The following is a 19,794-nucleotide window of genomic DNA, read 5'->3' on the forward strand; positions in this document are numbered from 1 at the left end:
CTTATTCTAAAAAGGATACAATTATTTTTTACCCTCATCAATCTACAAAGTGAAAACAGGTTTGTAGAAATTTTTGCACATTTAAATAAAAAAAATACCTTACTCATAAGTTTTCCGACCCTTTGCTATGAGACTCGAAATTGTGCTCAGGTGGATCCTATTTCCATTGATCATCCTTGAGATGTTTCTACAACTTGGAGTCCACCTGTGGTAAATTACATTTATTGGACATGATTTGGAAAGGCACACACCTGTCTATATAAGGTCCCACAGTTGACAGTGCATGTCAGAGCAAAAACCAAGCCATGAGGTTGAACTAATTGTCCGTAGAGCTCCAAGACAGGATTTTGTTGAGGCACAGATCTGGGGAAGGGTACCAAAACATTTCTGCAGTATTGAAGGTCCCCAAGAACACAATTGTCTCCATCACTCTTAAATGGAAGAAGTTTGGAACCACCAAGACTCTTCCTAGAGCCCGGCCAAACTGAGCAATCGGGAGAGAAGCACCTTGGGTCAGGGAGGTGACCAAGAACCCGATGGTCACTCTGAAAGAGCTTCAGATTTTCTCTGTGGAGATGGGAGAACCTTCCAGAAGGACAACCATCTCTGCAGCACTCCACCAATCAGGCCTTTATGGTGGAGTGGCCAGATGGAAGCCACTCCTCAGTAAAAGGCACATGACAGCCCGCTTGGAGTTTGGCAAAAGGCACCTAAAGAGAAACAAGATTCTCTGGTCTGATGAAACCAAGATTGATCACTTTGGCCTGAATGCCAAGCGTCACGTCTGGAGGAAACCTGGCACCCTCCCTATGGTTAAGTATGGTGGTGCCAGCATCATGCTGTGGGGATGTTTTTTTGTTGTTGTTAGGATTGAGGGAAATGAACGGAGCAAAGTACAGAGAGATCGTTGATGAAAACCTGCTCCAGGGCACTCAGGACCTCAGAAAGGTTCACCTTCCAACAGGACAACAACCCTAAGCACACAGCCAAGACAACGCAGGAGTCGCTTTGGGGACAAGTCTCTGAATGTCCTTGAGTGTCCCTGCCAGAGCCCGGACTTGAACACGATCGAACATCTCTGGAGAGACCTGAAAATAGCTGTGCAGCAACGCTCCCCATACAACCTGACAGAGCTTGAGAGGATCTGTAGAGAAGAATGGGAGAAACTCCCCAAATAAGGTGTGCCAAGCTTGTACTGCATACCCAAGAAGACTCCAGGCTGTAATCACTGCCAAAAGTGCTTCAACAAAGTACTGAGTAAAGGGTCTGAATACTTACGTAAATGTAATATTTCCGTTTTGTCTTTGTAATACATTTTCAAAAATGTCTAAAAATATATATTTTTTGCTTTGTCATTGTGGGGTATTGTGTGTAGATAAAAAAATATATATATATTTTAGAATAAGGCTGTAACGTAACAAAATGTGTAAAAAGTCAAGGGGTCTGAATACTTTCCGAATGCACTATCTATATAGTCTAGTGAGTGTGCGTAGGGTATGTGCAAGATAGAGTCAGTGCAGATAGTCAGTTAATGGTAACCAATCTATTTAGCAGGCTGGCTATTTAGCACGCTTGTGGGAAGAAGCTGTCTCAGAGCCTGTTGCTATGAGAGACGATGCTCCGTTAAGGTTTGCTCCCATCGGCCACAGACAGTGAGATCACACAGTCATTCGGAAAAACATGGGCTTTCACGCAAGGCACAGTGTGATATTTAGCTCGTTTGGGAGTTCTGCATCGGTGGGTAACTCACGGCTTGGTTTCCCTTTGTAATCCGTTATCGTGTGCAAGCCCTGCCACACATAATATTGCAGCTTTTCAAGTCTGATAGGAGACTCTCGAACAAAGCTATTCTTGAGTGACTGAACATTTGCCAACAGAACGGAGAGGAGCGCCGTTCAGTTTTCTCTTTGCCTCAATTTTACCAGGATTCCATCTCGTCTCCCAGGTCTACACCTGCGGCGTTTTGGTAGCTTATGAAACAAAGGAATAGGGTGAACAGTGGAATGGCTGTCGATCTGATGTCCAGAAGTGCTTGGTGGTCATTATGTGATGATAGTATGAACTTTCTGTACAAAAAATGTAAGATAAACATGATAAAAGTCACTAAATAACAAAGTTGGGTTGGAACTCGTAAGATGTCGCCCTTCTCTTTCGGTGCACGGGTTCGCTTCACGCTCATACAGTGTGGGAGCCACGGACCAAAACAGCAGAGAAGTTGAGCCTCGTGCTGTTTACTTTCTGCATATATGTCATATCACTGAGTCTACCTTTAAAATCTTGATCATTGTAATTTTCCCTAGGAATGGATCTGCAATGCACCTTTGAAGAGAGAGATTTTAATTTATGTCTTGATTTGTACACTATACCCACATCATTATATCTGCACCAGTTTTGCCAGCCTAGCCTAATCCTTAGCTTATGATGAATTTGCCCTTGATACAGTGCAACATTCTCTCCATGGAGAATAGTCCCAACTCACCTGAGATTTACTCTATCAGACTGCACTAGATAAAACAGTCATAAGTATCAATGAAGAAGCAGCATTGTGCCAGAAGTGGGAGGATTCCCATTCATCACATTACGACTCTGTTGTGGCACTTCCTACCACAATGATCATCAGTCCATGTCTAGCCCAGCCCTGCCTCCAGCCCAATGAGCCAACCACTCTACGCTAACCTGAGCCTTCCTGGCCCCTCTATCTCGCTCCAACTCTCTACCTCGCTCACCTTATTGATCACTATGGTCAGACAGTCCACAGATGAGATACAATTATTCACCTCCCCCTGGAGAGACCTACCAAATTCCCAGTGACCTTTTCCTCTCCTCCCCTCCATCCCCCCCTTCTCCCTCCCTCCGTTACCTCCAGGGTGTCCTTGAAACTCCAGCAGCATTTATTAGTTCACCCCAAAACCACTGGGAGTTGCTGGCATTGGTTCTCGGGAAGTGAGGGAGAGGAGAAGTGTGGTATCATGGAATTAGAATAACTCATTCTGATTCTGTGTATGGTACAGTGCATATTCCACTAGCATTTTTCATCAAGACAAGGGGTTAGGATTGGAAAGGAACTCTTAAGTAGGCCTCCACACAGCAGGCAAAATAGTGTGTAGAAAGACTGGAGAGTTGTCTTCTAAACTCCAACATAAAGTGTTTTTAACAGTGGGACCCCCGATCCTTTGGGTTTCCACCAGCAAGGTTAGTTGAGGATACGGCGTAGATGGATTCCCTCTAGGGAAAAGACCCTTAATGGAAGGGTTTCAACTCAACATAGATCCACTGTCTGTCTCTCTGGGTAATAAAAGCATGGAGTAACCCCATAATCCACCACTCCTCCCAATCCACCACTCCTCTCCCCGGTGAAATCCACTTCTCCGGTTTCACTTGATACGTAACTCAGCCAGCGAGGGTGGAAGGAGAAAAATCTTCGCCCAGGCAAAAGTGACCCCTAATCTGATTAGTTGCCTACAATCCCGTTAGGCAGCCATATTGATGCATGTCCACGCTGCTCGCAGCTTGCTACTGTCATTTCCTCCAACCTATCATCAGCACCTTCCCTCCCTCCGCCACTGACTGATTATGGGACGCTTCTCTCTCTTCTCTTCCTGCTTATTTGTGTACTGGTTGTTCCGGGTGCTTCATCTTCTCCCATATCGTCTACTCTAATTAATGCTCCACAGAGTCCATTTATGAAAGGAAAGTATGGTGGAATATTAGGGAGAAAAGGTGACCTTTGTAAAAGTTAGTGTTTATTTCTGAAGGCCCCATGATGCAAGTAGATGGAGAGGGAATAGACCGCATATAATCTCTAGGGAATGTAGGGTATATAACATGAAGTAAAGTGTGGGAATAATAGTGTAAGGGTGAGTTACAGTCGTCTTGGCGGTGTGTGTGTGTGTATGTTTGAGGATGTTATTACTTACAAAGCAGACTATGATACACACATTCGCATCGGAAGCTAAATATATGATTCACACTACAGAAACAAATCACGTCTACAGAGAGAGAGAGAGAGAGAGAGAGAGACCTCCAGAGGCCTGCCATCTGTCACCTCCGCTCCCCAGCACCTGCTGATGAGGTGCTGCTAGCACAGCGCATCACCGCTGCTTGATGCCACACTACCAGAGCACGCTGGGCTAGCTGACAGACCTGCTTAGGATGTCTGTCTGCGCTCTGTTAGTGCTGAATGCCAGACACGTAAGCAGCACAGTATACACACACACACACAAACGGATCCACACAACTACATACACACACCATTTTTTAGTTATAGCGGGGACAGTAACATCAGTAATCTCAACAACAACAAAAATACTTTAACCCATTACAGTCTAAGCTCTGTCTAAAACAGGGGGGTTCTACTAAGCTATATGGAATACCAAGGATCATTTTGCTATTTGATTTTGAATCTTAAAGACCCCTTTAAGTATCAACAAATAATAGTGAAGACATCAAAACTATGATATAATACATATGTAGTAACCAGAAAAGTGTTAAACAAATCAAAATACATTTTATATTTGAGATTCTTCAAAGTAGCCACCCTTTGCCTTGATGACAGCTTTGAACACTCTTGGTATTCTCTCAACCAGTGTCATGAGTTAGTCACCTGGAATGCATCTCAATTAACAGGTGTTTAATGAATTAAAAGTTAATTTGTGAATTTCTTTCCTTCTTAATGCGTTTGAGCCAATCAGTTATGTTGTGACAAGGTAGGTGTGGTATACAGAAGATTTGGTAACAGGCCAAGTCCATATTATAGCAAAAACAGCTCAAATAAGCAAGGAAAAATGACAGTCCATCATTACTTTAACCTGTTAGGGCTAGGGGGCAGTATTTACACGGCCGGATAAAAAACGTGCCCGATTTAATCTGGTTATTACTACTGCCCAGAAACTAGAATATGCATATAATTATTGGCTTTGGATAGAAAACACCCTAAAGTTTCTAAAACTGTTTGAATGGTGTCTGTGAGTATAACAGAACTCATATGGCAGGCAAAAACCTGAGAAGATTCCTTACAGGAAGTGGCCTGTCTGACAATTTCTTGGGCTTCTTGGCTCTCTTTATTGAAAACTGAGGATCTTTGCTGTAACGTGACACTTCCTACGGCTCCCATAGGCTCTCAGAAACCGGGAAAAAGCTGAATGGTGGCTTTGCAGGCCCTGGCTGAAAAACATTAGCGCGTTTGGATAGTGGTTGGTCAGAGTACTATGAGACTGAGGCGCGTGCACGAGGGGACACCATGTTTTTATTTTCTCTCTCTTTGTACTAAAACACGATTTCCCGGTCAGAATATTATCGCTTTTTTACGAGAAAAATGGGATAAAAAATTATTTTAAACAGCGGTTGACATGCTTCGAAGTACGGTAATGGAATATTTAGAATTTTGTTATGAACTTGATTGAACAAAACATGCATGTATTGTATAACATAATGTCCTAGAAGTGTCATCTGATGAAGATCATCAAAGGTTAGTGCTGCATTTAGCTGTGGTTTGGGTTTATGTGACATTATATGCTATTAAGACATGAAGGTCAGTCAATCCGGAAAATGTCAAGAACTTTGAACGTTTCTTCAAGTGCAGTTGCAAAAACCATCAAGCGCTATGATGAAACTGTCTCTCATGAGGACCGCCACAGGAAATCACAGAGTTACCTCTGCTGCAGAGGATAAGTTCATTAGAGTTACCAGCCTCAGAAATCGGCAATTAACTGCACCTCAGATTGCAGCCCAAATAAATGCTTCAGAGTTCAACAGACACATCTCAACATCAAATATTCAGAGAAGACTGCGTGAATCAGGCATTCATGGTCAAATTGCTGCAAAGAAACCACTATTAAAGGACACCAATAATAAGAAGAGACTTGGGAGTGCTGATGGAGTGCTGCATCAGATGACATGGCCTCCACAATCATTCGACCTCAACCCAATTGAGATGGTTTGGGATGAGTTCAACCACAGTGTGAAGGAAAAGCAGCCAACAAGTGCTCAGCATATGTGGGAACTCCTTCAAGACTGTTGGGAAAGCATTCCAGGTGACTACCTCATGAAGCTGGTTGAGAGAATGCCAAGAGTGTGCAAAGCTATCATCAAGGCAAAGGGTGGTTACTTTGAAGAATCTAAAATATATTTTGATTTGTTAAAACACTTTTTTTGTTACTACAGGATTTTATATGTGTTATTTCATAGTTTTTATGTCTTCACTATTATTCTACAATGTGAAGAATAGTAAAAATAAAGAAAAACCCTTGAATGATTAGGTGTGTCCAAACTTTTGACTGGTACTGTACTTCCATACATTTTTCCCACAGGTACCGGGGGACCTTCAGACGAGTCTTGAGGCCTGTGGATGTCCTAGAGCAAAACGGAGAACACCATTGTGTCCGTGAGAGTCACATCTTTCCATAGAGGAAATAATAGATTATAGGTCAAAGCGTTCGAAAGCTACAGATGATTTTCTGAAAAGACTGATTTTCAGGATGTCTCATGGTCTGACAAACACCACTCTAGCTCTGTCACCTTTCACCGCAGATACGGAAGTGTAACATCGGTGGATTGAGACGCATCCAATGCAAAAAACAACATCTCTCTAGCTTGAACTGACACATTTCTATGGGGATTTTTTATTATTATGCTATTTGGATTTCCCCAGGTGCGTGGACATTGACTCTATGGGGTTAAAGGGCAAATCCACCAGTTTTCAACCTCATATTCATCATCTCCAGCGTTTCTATGATCTGTGGTTAAAAACAAAGAAATGTCCTAAAAAATGCTTCTTTGTGACATCACAGGATAGGATTAAAAGTAAAGAACTTTTACATTTTCAAAACCTGCAACAAGGTTCAAGCTCGAGTGAGAGTAATTCTTTGCTCCTGTGAATCTCATAGTGTTTTAAAAAAATCACTGTGTTAAATGTTTTATGTCAACAGGTAGAACTTTTAACTTTAAAAATGTTTCTACAAAACGTAGAAATGCGACATTTTCACATATGCTGACACTGGTATTGTGATGGAGAGAATGAAAATGAGGAAGAAAAGTGGTGTAGTTGCCCTTTAAGGAAAATGTTTGTATATATTTTTTAAATGTTTATGTTTAGCTCACATAATATAATGTCAAAGAATGCATTAAAGGTGTCTGTAATAGAATAAAATAGGCAAAAACGAATGTAGACAATAATAAATGCATTTATATAACTTCCAAAATATTTTTTATAATGTGGGGGAGTACCAAGATGGAGGCCCGGTGGCTTCAACACAGCGCCCCCTATCAGTCATCTTTACAAATCTTTGGGTAGAACATTCCATACAAATGCGCACACACCACACACACAGATTGTTGGGGAAGAGCACCTTTAGCTGAACCCAGGTTGGGCAGAGACGGTTCACATCAATACACTATTATTATAATGAAGCCATAGACTTACAAATGCAATTGCAAGTCCTAGAAGCTTTTCCATTTCAGGTACTGCACTTAAAAGCTTTTCAATCCCAAACCTTGCATTCAATGCACACTCAAATACACGGACTGTACTACAATATATCCAAGAAAGCACATTGCTTCTACTTAAGAATTGGCACATCAATTACAATCTCTGGCAGTCCTTTATCCATGAAAATTGAAGGAAATTGACCTTAATGTGAACTCCAGAGCTACTGTCGGTAGCCTTATACTCTAGTAGGAGAGGCGCTGCAGTAAATCTGTGCTGTGGTGTCCTGGCTATAAGAGTGGTGCGGCTCTGAGATAGTGTCCTGTCTAAGATTATTAATGGAATCCAGGCTGGATCTGCATGAATCTGGCCAGGCACCGTGACATTTTCAAACAGGAAACTGGAACCCCTACTGAGCAAATCCAGAGAGAGACAGAAAGACAGAAGAGAGAGCGCAAGTGCTAAAGAGAGGGAGCAGCAGCACTGCTCTTAGTATATAACTAGCCCATCAATGGTCAGTAAAGGTGAAGGAGCGTGACACTCTAAATCCACTCTGAAATTCCGGCAATGTATAGCATGTAAACCTGACTGGGCAAAGTAGGCTGGTAGACGGAATGGAAGAATTATTAACTAGGGAAGACAATATTTAATTTAGCCCTCCCAGCCACATGCTTGGCAATAGGGCGCAATGACAAACAGCTAGCTCAAAGACAATCCAATTGTAAGGGCCGGGCCTTCATACCCAGTTAGGTAGAGGCAAAACAGGGTAGCGATCAACCACATCATTTATTTTTAGAAATACCTTAGTAACATAAGTATTCAGACCCGATGCTATGAGATTAGAAATTGAGCTCAGGTGCATCCTGTTTCCATTGATCATCCTTGAGATGTTTCTACAACTTGATTGGAGCCCACCTGTGGTAAATTCAATTAATAGGACATGATTTGGAAAGGCACACACCTGTCTGTATAAGGTCCCACAGTTGACAGTGCATGTCAGAGCAATAAACAAAGCCACGAGGTCGAAGGAATTGTCCTTAGAGCTCCAAGACAGGATGTCTTGGAGCACAGATCTGTCGAGGCACAGATCTGGGGAAGGGCACCAAAACATTTCTGCAGGATTGAAGGTCTCCAAGAACAGTGACCTCATTCTTAAATGGAAGAAGTTTGGAACCACCTAGATTCTTCCTAGAGCTGGCCCCCCAGCCAAACTGAGCAATTGGGGGAGAAGGGCCTTGGTCAGAGTGGTGACTAAGAACCCGATGGTCACTGACAGAACTCTAGAGTTCCTCTGTGGAGATGGGAGAACCTTCCAGAAGGACAACCATCTCTGCAGCACTCCACCAATCAAGCCTTTATGTTAGAGTGTCCTGACGGAAGCCACTCCTCAGTAAAAAGGCACATGACAGCCCGCTTGGAGTTTGCTAAATGGCACCTAAAGGACTCTGACCATAAGAAACAAGATTCACTGGTCTGATGAAAAGAGTATTGAACTATTTGGCCTGAATGCCAAGTGTCACGTCCGGGGAAAACCTTGCACCATCCCTCCGGTGAAACATGGTGGTGGCAGGGTCATGCTGTGGGGATGTTTTTCAGTGGCAGGGACTAGGAGACCAGTCAGGATCGAGGGAAAGATGAACAAAGGAAAGTACAGAGAGATCCTTGATGAAAACCTGTTCCAGAGCGCTCAGAACCTCAGACTGGGGGAAGGTTCATCTTCCAACAGGACAACGACCCTAAACACACAGCCAAGACAACGCAGGAGTGGCTTTGGGACAAGTCTCTGAATGTCCTTGAGTGGTCCAGCCAGAGCCTGGACTTGAACCCAATCAAACATCTCCAGATGTTCATCTCCAGACATCTCCAATATTTCTTTATGCAATAAATATTTTACAATTGGTCATGAGCAGGTGTATTTGTTTAGGAATTCAGCAAATAATTTCACCTGCACACCTGGCTGGTTATATTATTGAGCTGCCCAGTGACACAAGCCTACCAGATGAGCTAAACTACTTCTATGCTCGCTTCGAGGAAAATAACACTGAAACATGCATGAGAGCACCAGCTGTTCCAGAAGAATGTGTGATCCCGCTCTCCGCAGCCAACATGAGTAAGACCTTTAAACAGGTCAAAATTCACAAGGCCGCAGGGCCAGATGGATTACCAGGACGTGTACAGCGAACATACTGTACAACGTCCCGCCAACTGGCAAGTGTCTACACTGACATTTTCAACCTCTCCCTGTCCGAGTCTCTAATACCAACATGTTTTAAACAGACCACCATAGTCCCTGTGCCCAAGAACACTAAGGTAACCTGCCTAAACGACTATCGACCCGCAGCACTCACGTCTGTAGCCATGAAGTGCTTTGAAAGGCTGGTCATGGCTCACATCAACATCATCATCCCAGAAATCCTAGACCCACACCAATTTGCATACCACCCCAACAGATCCACAGATGATGCAATCTCTATTGCACTCCACACTGCCCTTTCCCACTTGGACAAAAGGAACACCTTTGTGAGAATGCTATTCATTACAGCTCAGCGTTGTGAGAATGCTATTTGACTACAGCTCAGCGTTCAACACCATAGTGTCCTCAAAGCTCATCAATAAGCTAAGGACCCTGGGACTAAACACTGCAACTGGATCCTGGACTGGATCCGCCATGCTGATCCTTAACACAGGGGCCCTTCCGGGGCTGCATGACTGCACGGCCAGGCACGACTCCAACACCATCATTAAATTCGCCGATGACAACAGTGGTAGGCCTGATCACCAACAACGACGAGACAGCCTATAGGGAGGAGGTCAGAGACCTGGCCGTGTGGTGCCCGGACAACAACCTCACCCTCAACGTGATCAAGACAAAAGAGATGATTGTGGACTACAGGAAAAAGAGGACCGGGCACGCCCCCATTCTCATCGACGGGGCTGCAGTGGAGCAGGTTGAGAGCTTCAAGCTCCTTGGTGTCCACATCACCAACAAACTAACATGGTCCAAGCACACCAAGACAGTCGTGAAGAGGGCACGACAAAACCTATTCCCCCTCAGGAGACTGAAAAGATTTGGCATGGGTCCTCAGATCCTTAAAAGGTTCTACAGCTGCACCATTGAGTGCATCCAGACTGGTTGCATCACTGCCTGGTATGGCAACTGCTCGGCCTCCAAGCCGTAAGGCACTACAGAGGGTAGTGCGAACGGCCCAGTACATCACCGGGGCCAAGCTTCCTGCCATCCAGGACCTCTATACCAGGCGGTGTCAGAGGAAGGCCCTAAAAATTGTCAAAGACTCCAGCCACCCTAGTCATAGACTGTTCTCTCTGCTACCGCATGGCAAGCGGTACCAGAGCGCCAAGTCTAGGTCCAAGAGGCTTCTAAACAGCTTCTACCCAGAAGCCATAAGACTCCTGAACATCTAATCAAATGGCTACCCAGACTATTTACATTGCCCTGCCCCCCCCCCCTTTACACCACTGCTACTCTCTGTTGTCATCTATGCATATTCACTTTAATAACTCTACCTACATGTACATATTACCTCAACTAACCAGTGCCCCCACACATCGACTCTGTTTTGGTACCCCCCTGTATATAGTCTCGCTATTGTTATTTTACTGCTGCTCTTCAATTACTTGTTACTTTTATCTCTTATCCACATTTTTTTTTTTTTAACTATTGTTGGTTAGGGGCGCATGTGACTAATAAAATGGATTTGATTTTGATTTGATTATTACATTTATCATCATCTTTTTGGTTTCTACTTTGTCAAAAGAAGCTGTAACTGAAGTTTAGGAACTACTATCGTCATGTTTGCAGTAACTGAAAAAAGTTACTGCCTTTTTCCTTGGTTTCACTGTAACTGCCATTGCTCAAGTCAGCTTTTAACCTTGGTTTCACTGAGCTTTGGGCTGCAGTGTCTACGGTTTGTTTACCTTGGTATTATCTATTGTTCTTTGCTGATAAAAGTATCAAACTATATGACATTGACAGCCACATCCAAATAAATATAATAACACAAGTTTGTGTTAAAAAAATAAATTGTCATGGAAACGTATTCCAGTGGGTGTACCAAGCAAGAAGGCAGTAACTGCTGGCTACGGTCAAAGGTCATGTCAGAGGTCAGGGTAAATATGAATAAAAAAATAACCTTGCAGTAAAACAACTGATAACCACAACTCCAATGATCTGCCTACAATGTATTTCGCTGGACAATAAAAAAAACGTCGATGCAATTCCTGCTCTTTTGCTTGGTAGGGCAGAGCAATTAAGTGTATAGAGTAGTAGTCTAGTGATTCTTCATCCATTTAGATCATGTTGTGTGTTTTCTCCAGCGCCAGGTAACATGTGAGATGGCATGGCAGCACGGTTGGGTGTGTGATTAAAAATGATTAAGTGGAGAAGAATTCAAGAGGAGAAGAATAGACACAGCCCCCTGATTTATGAAGACCTTCATCAAGGTATGCCGGAAAAGTCCAATAAAATGTAATGGCCTGAAATCACACAGCAGAATGATGATATCCAGCTCCCGAGTCCAGACTGCCTGAGGAACTGCCAGGTAGTAGACTAATAGGGAGAATATTAATCAAATCAAAACATAACAGTATATTGCTATATACGGCAAATAGGCCTGCAAGGCTCCACCTTGGAGCTGAGATCAAACAACCTCAACCCCCACACACCCTCTCGGTGAACCCTCCTAAATTCATCCCAACTCCCTGCATTTAACACTGGATAATTAAGTCCAAAATTGGGGCAATGTTACTAGAGTAACTCTCTCAGAGAAGATTGGGGAGGGAGGGTCACAGAAGCAGCAGCACCTCTGTCCCGGTGGGCAGCAGAATACTAGCCGTCAGATTAACTCAGACTATTATTAGGGTGCCATCTGACATCACTGCTGTCTGACTTACTGACAGCACAGGCCTGAAGGACAGACAGGGACCCGGTGGTGGTGGTGCACTGTATTCTGGAGGACGAGAGGAGAGAGTAGAGGACAAGAAAGGGTAGAGAGGTCACAGCACTCTCTGCATTGCAGTGATGATGGGCAGAGCTGTGCCACAGTAGAGTCAGTGTGCCCTCTGCTCATTACCTGGTTCATGTGTTCGGAACAGGGGAGCCCTGCCACACCCTCCTGATCAACCACAAGGCGGTGTCAGGCACAAAGACAAAATGGCGGTTACACATTTCCTTGGATTTGAATGACATTTGAAATGTAAAACATGTGGCAAAAGAACAAAGACACGCATGCATACATAGCCAACATTAAGCATCTCTCAATTTCAGGTGCCCTAATGCCACACCCTTCTCCAGAGGCTTGGGTTGGTGGAACCAGTGCCAGTGTTGACCACAGGATGTATATTGGCCAGCTCAGTGCCAATAAATGCTACAGAGACCTCGGTGCCAGTGAGACAGATGTGCAGCCAGATGCTTTCAGCAGAAGTCAGGAGAAGCAGCTCTGCCACACAACACTACCACCTCTGAGCTCGGGCTCTGGCTCTTAATACTGCCTGGCAGGCAGAGAGGCAGATGAGAGAGAGAGAGAGAGAAGGGGAGAATAGACAGAAGAGAAAGAGGGGGACGGAGAGGGGGTGGTGGAGGAGGAAGAGAGGGAACATGCAAAGCCACTGCTGCAGCTGGCTTATTGTTTCACAAGACCACGACGGAGCACGAGACCTTTCAGAGGCCGCTGCCCCCTGTCTGTCAGTGAGGTCAGGTGAGGTGAAGAGAGCCCTGTAATTGGCTACTGCTTTTAGGCCCTTCTACCAGCTCACGACACACCACTATAGCCAAACAACAAGCTCACAGAGAGACACTGTCTCAATTAGGGGGGAAAAGGGACCTTACGAGGGACCCTAGTCTGCTTGTTATTTCATGACCTCTCCAGATAACATGTGACTGGCATTAATGGTGACCACAGCCAGATTGGTTAGTCTACAGAACACATAGACTGAGTGCACAAAATATAAGAACACATGCTCTTTCTATGACATATACTGACCAGTTGAAATCTATGATCCCTTATTGATGTCACTTGATAAATTCACTTCGATCAGTGTAGATGAAGGGGAGGAGACAGGTTAAAGAAGGATTTTTAAGCCTGAAGACAATTGAGACATGAATTGTGTAATCAGAGGGTGAATAGGCAAGACAACAATTTAAGTGTCTTTGAACGGGGTATGGTAGTAGCTACCATGCGCACCGGTTTGTGTCAAGAACCGCAGCGCTGCTGGGTTTTTTACGCTCAACAGTTCCCCGTGTCTATCAAGAATGGTCCACCACCCAAAGGACATCCAGCCAACTTGACACAAGTAGGTGTGTCCAAACTTTGACTGGTACTGTATATTGTATAAATATGCACATATTTTCTTTGAAAAGGGCAAAGTTGATATGTATGAGCTTGTATAACAGTGCAGCGGCACAGGGTGCCTTTACTGTAAACACAAGTGCAGTAGGACACAAAGGAAGGATCACCGCTTGGGTGTAAGATGTTCAATATATACTTATTTCTTCATGCTTCTCTGAGCTCCAACTAAGCAACATCTTAAATATCTAGAGTAAGTGACATTTACTCTTACCATCTGTGTCCGGCTGCGGTGGTAGGGCTGGATGATGGGAAGGCCCAGGGGTGTCACCCACTCTACCGTGCTGCCCGACTTAGCGATGAGCCTGGCGCTCTCCGTCAGCCAGTCCTGAAACAGAGGGCCCCGCCATGGGTTAGCTAATGGGAGGAGAGGTGGTCACTCAGTGAAACTTAAGTAGGACACTTAAAACACCACTCACAGGTCACAGCATGCAACTGCTCTGCTGCCAGCTACTGTAGATACACATCAGAGCTAGGGGATTCAAATCACTTTTGTCATCTACTGTTGACTGGTGAGTACATATGGACTATGTTCTGCTCAAATTAAGATGTTTGTGAAATTGAGGAAGCTTTTCGAAAACAGACACAAAACATTCACTCAGCAGCTTGAAAGTATGATCAGTTTAAAGTCAGATGCAGCTTCTTCCGTGATTAGTTCTATCCAGTGCCAACAGATGGAGCGTTTTCGTAGAAACAGGTGGACAGTTGTTGCTTGCAGACAGTAGAACACTACACTAGACACATTACAGTGCTGGGCTGGCTGTTGCTGAGTCTGTTCACTCTCTCTCACACAGATTCACTGTGAGGTCATCATCCATTGCCCATTTATCAGACTGTCCGTGTTCCTTGTGGCTCTCTTTCTCCCTCCCTCGCTTGCTCCTATTTCTCCTCCCTTACCCAGGCAGAGAGGAGGGGAAGAGGAATGAGGGATTGATCATGTACTTAACCACTGCTGCTCTCTCCTTGAGCCACTGCTGTGTAGACCCAGCAGGACCCGACCCATTTAGAGATGAACCGGGAGCAGGGGCGAGGCAAAGGGGGGATATTTCATGTCTGCCCTCACCCCCTGGTGAGCTAATAGAAACAGTGGGTGGTGGGTCCTTAAGATACCCTGATCATTCTTTCTCCTATGGTTTTAATGTATGAGACCGTACCAGGTGCTGGTGAATGTCGTCCTAAATGTATGTGAACTATAAAAGGGAATGAAAATTATGAACGAGCACGGCTATTGCGCTAATAGTAAAGTAAATTAGTCGTTAATAATAAGTTCACACACTCATTTTGCGCGCTGGGTGAACTGTGGAGACGGCATATGCAGCAGGTAAATGGATATATTAGTAATGTGTGTCATGTACCTGGATCTCTCTAGTGCCGGTGAACATCTCCTTCAGACTGCTGAACACCTGGTGGACCAGGTAGTGAGAGGCGTCCCATACATACTCCTGGAATCACAACACACACATCCATCTCAATGGCAGGACAATACAAGGTAAATGATTTACCACAAGGTAAATGATGGTCTCCCTTCTGATTGTTTTATACTGTTCAATTCAACCAAACATAATTTTCTGCATTTTCATATATTTCTGTATTTCCAGCACTCATTTGAGATAATTTCCACACTGCCACGTAGGGCTGCACGATATGGGCAAACAATCTAGGCTTTATTTTTAACAAAATGTTGCGATTTAGAGCAAAACCCTTGGATGAACTGTTGGAATCATGGAAATAGAATGATTATTCTAATTCTATAGTTTGAATACAGTGTTGTTTGACATGACAACGAATGAAAATGCCAGGGAGGAGTTATTGTGACAGGGTAGGAACCAAAGTGTTGATACGTTTTTCCTAGTGGACCCTATAATCTTTGGCTACATTGAATGTTTTCTCTTAGCTACTTCATGTAGCTAACATATTCTTGCTTCGCATATTCCTTTTTGATTTAGAAGATACTGTTGCACAAACTTGCTGATTTAGGTCTACACCATCACTGGTATTATCAGGCTGTATAGCTAATTATGTTTGCTCTATTAGCATTAGCGGCTAACACGATTTAGGCCCAACTTGCTCAGAAAAGAAACTAGCCATTTGCAGATGTAAGAAACACAAAGTAATAGTGTAATTATAGAACGCTAGTGGGTTTATATTAAGACGCAAAGTGAAAACAGCATCATTGTCATTAACATTGTTGCATGTGCTGCATTGATCATGCAGACTGAATGCAAATGTCTTGTGGTCGAGGAACAACAAATGCACCCCTTGAGTAACGGGGGGGGGGGGGGGGGCTTGGTCTGTGTGGAAAGTGGCATGGAGAGAGAGCGAGAGAGAGAGAGAGAGAGAGAGAGAGAGAGAGAGAGATAAGACTCGAGAAGCGGAGTAAACTATAAAAATGGGCGTTACACACGGCATATCATATTCAACAAACCAAACATTCAAATACAGTTATAGAAGGTAAAGTAAAAACGCAAGAAGGTCTGTGCATCAATACCGGTATATCGTAAAACTGCTCAGCCCTAGTAGGCGCGGATGGGTTAATTAAATATGGGTTATTAAATATTGTGTGGCTGAAGGGCGGGTGGGAGAAAAAAATTAAGAGAAACGATACCTTAATAAACCCATAAATGTATAATTATTGTGCAATTTATATAGGTTACATTGAGGTTTTATTTAATTATTTTAGGCTATTTAGTATTATTGCATACACTTAAACTTCAGGGCTTATCTGGACATTGACTAACCAAAATAACCTACTGTTTTTTGGCAAACTCCAAAGTCCTCTGATAATACTAGTCCCGTGAGAATCAACATCCCTGTGATTTGAGAGAAATGTCTGAGTTTGACAGGTATTGCTCGCGGTTTGAGCAAGAAAACAATAACTGATTCGATAAATTGAACGAATGGCTGTGCTTAGCCTATATATGAAGGGCCTACATGTATCAACTTTCACAGTGAATGCTTTTAGTGCAAATTAATTGAACAGCACCAAATGCATCATAAAAAAATATTGCATCTATTTAATGCAGCCCTTGCTGTTAATAGATTGCAAAGCAGCATACAACGTTTGGAACAATTTCACTTCCTCATCCATAACCTAAAAATGCATATCAAGTGCAAGTTAGCTGTTTAGCTCACATCTGAAGGCTGGGGGGCAATTAGGAACTCTTCTACTGCAGTTCACTAAAATATCCTAATGATTATCATCACACTTGCTCATTTCAAATATAATGGCGACACTATATCAAAGATGGCTTGGTTAGGTTTAGAAACTTGGGAACCAAGCTCGAGTTATCAGTGTAGCCTGTTATCGCCTGGACTTGATGAAATATCTTCACGCCTAGAAAAAAAATCCAGCCTTCCGTCATAACTGTAAAATTGTAGAAAATAAGAGAAAGAACATTCTCTAGTAATACTACTCCTGTGTGAATAAGGCTATAGCCTCAATTAATAACTCCTGCAGAATTAAGCATTTCTTAGAGTAAAATGATACACCGAATGTAGGCAAAATTTGGACTGGACTGGAGAAATATGATATCTTTCTTTCAGCATCTTGAGAGAATGCAATGCTTAGATATATACCATCTGCAGAGGTGCTGTCTTTATCATAACAGCGTCATAACATCGGATAGTATTTTAACCACATAAAATATGTGTCTAAGCCGAACTGAAATCTTATTAGAAAGATGTTGGGTCGTTTTCACAGCTTTCTTTCTCCTTACCACCGGTTAAACGGATGTCATTTGGACATTTTGCACAGAAAATCTTTCCCGTTTTTTTGATGCATTATTGTATTTTCTTGCCAGTCCCTAGACGTTTTTGCTCCGTGAAAGATGACAGAGAAAACTTTACCAATTTCATCTAAATTGAATAATAATTCATTCATAATTAATCATATCGATCTATTACATTATTCTGTTGCGCAAAGATTTATTTAGTCTTCTAAGGCAACATAATGACAAAAGAGAAGCCCCATCTAATTATAGACAAGTCGACTAACACATAGCCTACCTAAATGTCGGAAATTATAAGCAGAAACAAAAAATGGATATCAGTGTGTGTGGTGCCACTAGCTCCCAGCTGCTGCCTGTCTATCCCAACTCCTTCCCAGTTCTGCTGTTGGGGGAGCACAGAGGTTTTACTGTACCCTACCACAGCAGGGCCCCTTAGACAGCCTGGGAGGCCACGGAACTGCCATCAGCACTCTCATTACCTCTGACACCACTGTAACTAATGACATCCCAACCACTACATCTACATACTCAACTGTATGATTGTATCAACGGGGGAGGGGCTTTCTCTACTGTTATCAATTACCATAATACAGTAGGTTATGAGGAGACAATTAACATTTGTATAGGTATCAATGATTTTGGCATAGAATTTGACTGAGAATAGGGGTATTAAATTCATGGTGATATTTCTGCGTTGAACTAAAAGGTTATGAGAAGTACGATCGTCACATTACAATGGTATATAAATCTCAGTGTGATCAGACGGTTTCCCCAGCCGTTCCACTGTAGTAATCGTTTCCCATTACACTGTTCCCAGATTCCCTGTTGAACTAATTACAAGTGTTAACATCTCTCTGGCTATGAGAAAAGAAACTCTAGGGGGGGGGCAGAAATGGAATTTCTGAATGTTGGGAGGGACATGTCCCCTCTGTCCCCAGTGAAAGTTGCACCCTTGCTACTGTATTATAATAGGCCTACGTGCTTGTGTGAAGTACCTAAAGATCAATAAAATCAATGGCTATCATAGACGGATATACAGTGAATGACATCAGTCATCAGTGTGACACACATGGGAATGTATCGCTGTGTATGCCATTTCTCGTAACACAGTCATATGATATAGGAGATTGTTATATAATACTGTTAAGTATTCATCTAGAAGTTCATAGTGACATCATAAAACCAACAGCTCTCTTTGGGGATTTGAAGTGGTCAAATGGTGCAGAAGGTGTGGAAAATAGCCTAGTGGTTAGAGCACTGGGCCAGTAACCGAAAGGTTGCTGGATCGAATCCCCGAGCAGACAAGGTAAAAATCTGTCCTTCTGCCACTGAACAAGGCAGTTAACCCACTGTTAACCGGTAGGCCGTCATTGTAAATAAGAATTTGTTCTTAACTGACTTGTCTAGTTAAATAAAGGTTAAAACTAAAAAACAAATAACAAAACAGCTACAATAACAGCTAATATGTGGCAGTTACTTTACAGCAGTATAATATAGTGTTGCCACAATGTTACTTATGATACCAGTCCAAGTAACACAATATCGAGTAGTATCGCGATACCACGGTTGAAAAAATCTGAGTGGCCTAACGTCCTGTTCGCCCCCGGACGCTTGTTCCTGTTTTCTAAAAGTTATGCGCATGTGCTACGTAAAAACCTGTCACTTAAATTCACATTTCTACTCAATACATCACGTTGAATTTAACTTCACACTGTATAATAGAATACTGCATAGAATGGCTGATTTGCTCATACACAAACTGCTCCCAACTTTTAAAATGTTTAGCACCGGACAGAATTTAAGGAGCACAAGAAAGAGAGATTTTTAAAATAGTTTAGGCTTACAAATCCTACCTTTGAAGCACAACCAATCAAGCCAATCAAATTTGCGTAGACCAACTGTCAAGTTACCAAGTGGTTAGCTAGCTAGGTAACATGACTGAACAACATTGTTTGTTATCAAACCAATAATTTGCGACCCAGAATTAGTTTAAAACGGCCCGTGACATGGTTTGTGAAATGATGTAAAATGCTCATGAATCCCGATAGAAAGAATAAAAGGTATCGCCGTTATTATGGGTCATATTCTTTTTAACCGTTTAGGCTAGAGACAAGCCATTTCTTTGCTGTAAAGCTGCAAGCATGCCTGTCCATTTCCCCTCTCTGGCACTCAGAGGCTGCGCATGACAGTGAACCTGCAGTCTACTAAGACTAGCCTGTGCTCTTGGTAACAGTCAATGAAATGATGTCAACTTTGCACGCTCCTCCAATGTAACACCAGG

The 19,794-nt window shown here is 43.0% G+C and overlaps 1 protein-coding gene across 1 annotated transcript in view; it reads right to left on the reverse strand.

Moving 5' to 3' along the window:
• The window catches only part of LOC115158228 (DNA-directed RNA polymerase, mitochondrial), a 94,068-nt gene that overhangs the window by 24,221 nt on the left and 50,053 nt on the right, over positions 1-19,794 (reverse strand). Inside the window, exons 14-15 of the mRNA XM_029706910.1 lie at positions 15,141-15,227; positions 14,000-14,113 (exon numbers count right to left, since the gene is read on the reverse strand). Of these exons, the coding sequence (XP_029562770.1) occupies positions 14,000-14,113; positions 15,141-15,227 (201 nt within the window). The remainder of the gene's footprint in view (positions 1-13,999; positions 14,114-15,140; positions 15,228-19,794) is intronic.

This window comes from Salmo trutta, chromosome 22, assembly GCF_901001165.1.
Source record: "Salmo trutta chromosome 22, fSalTru1.1, whole genome shotgun sequence".
Classification (NCBI taxonomy): Eukaryota; Metazoa; Chordata; class Actinopteri; order Salmoniformes; family Salmonidae; genus Salmo; species Salmo trutta.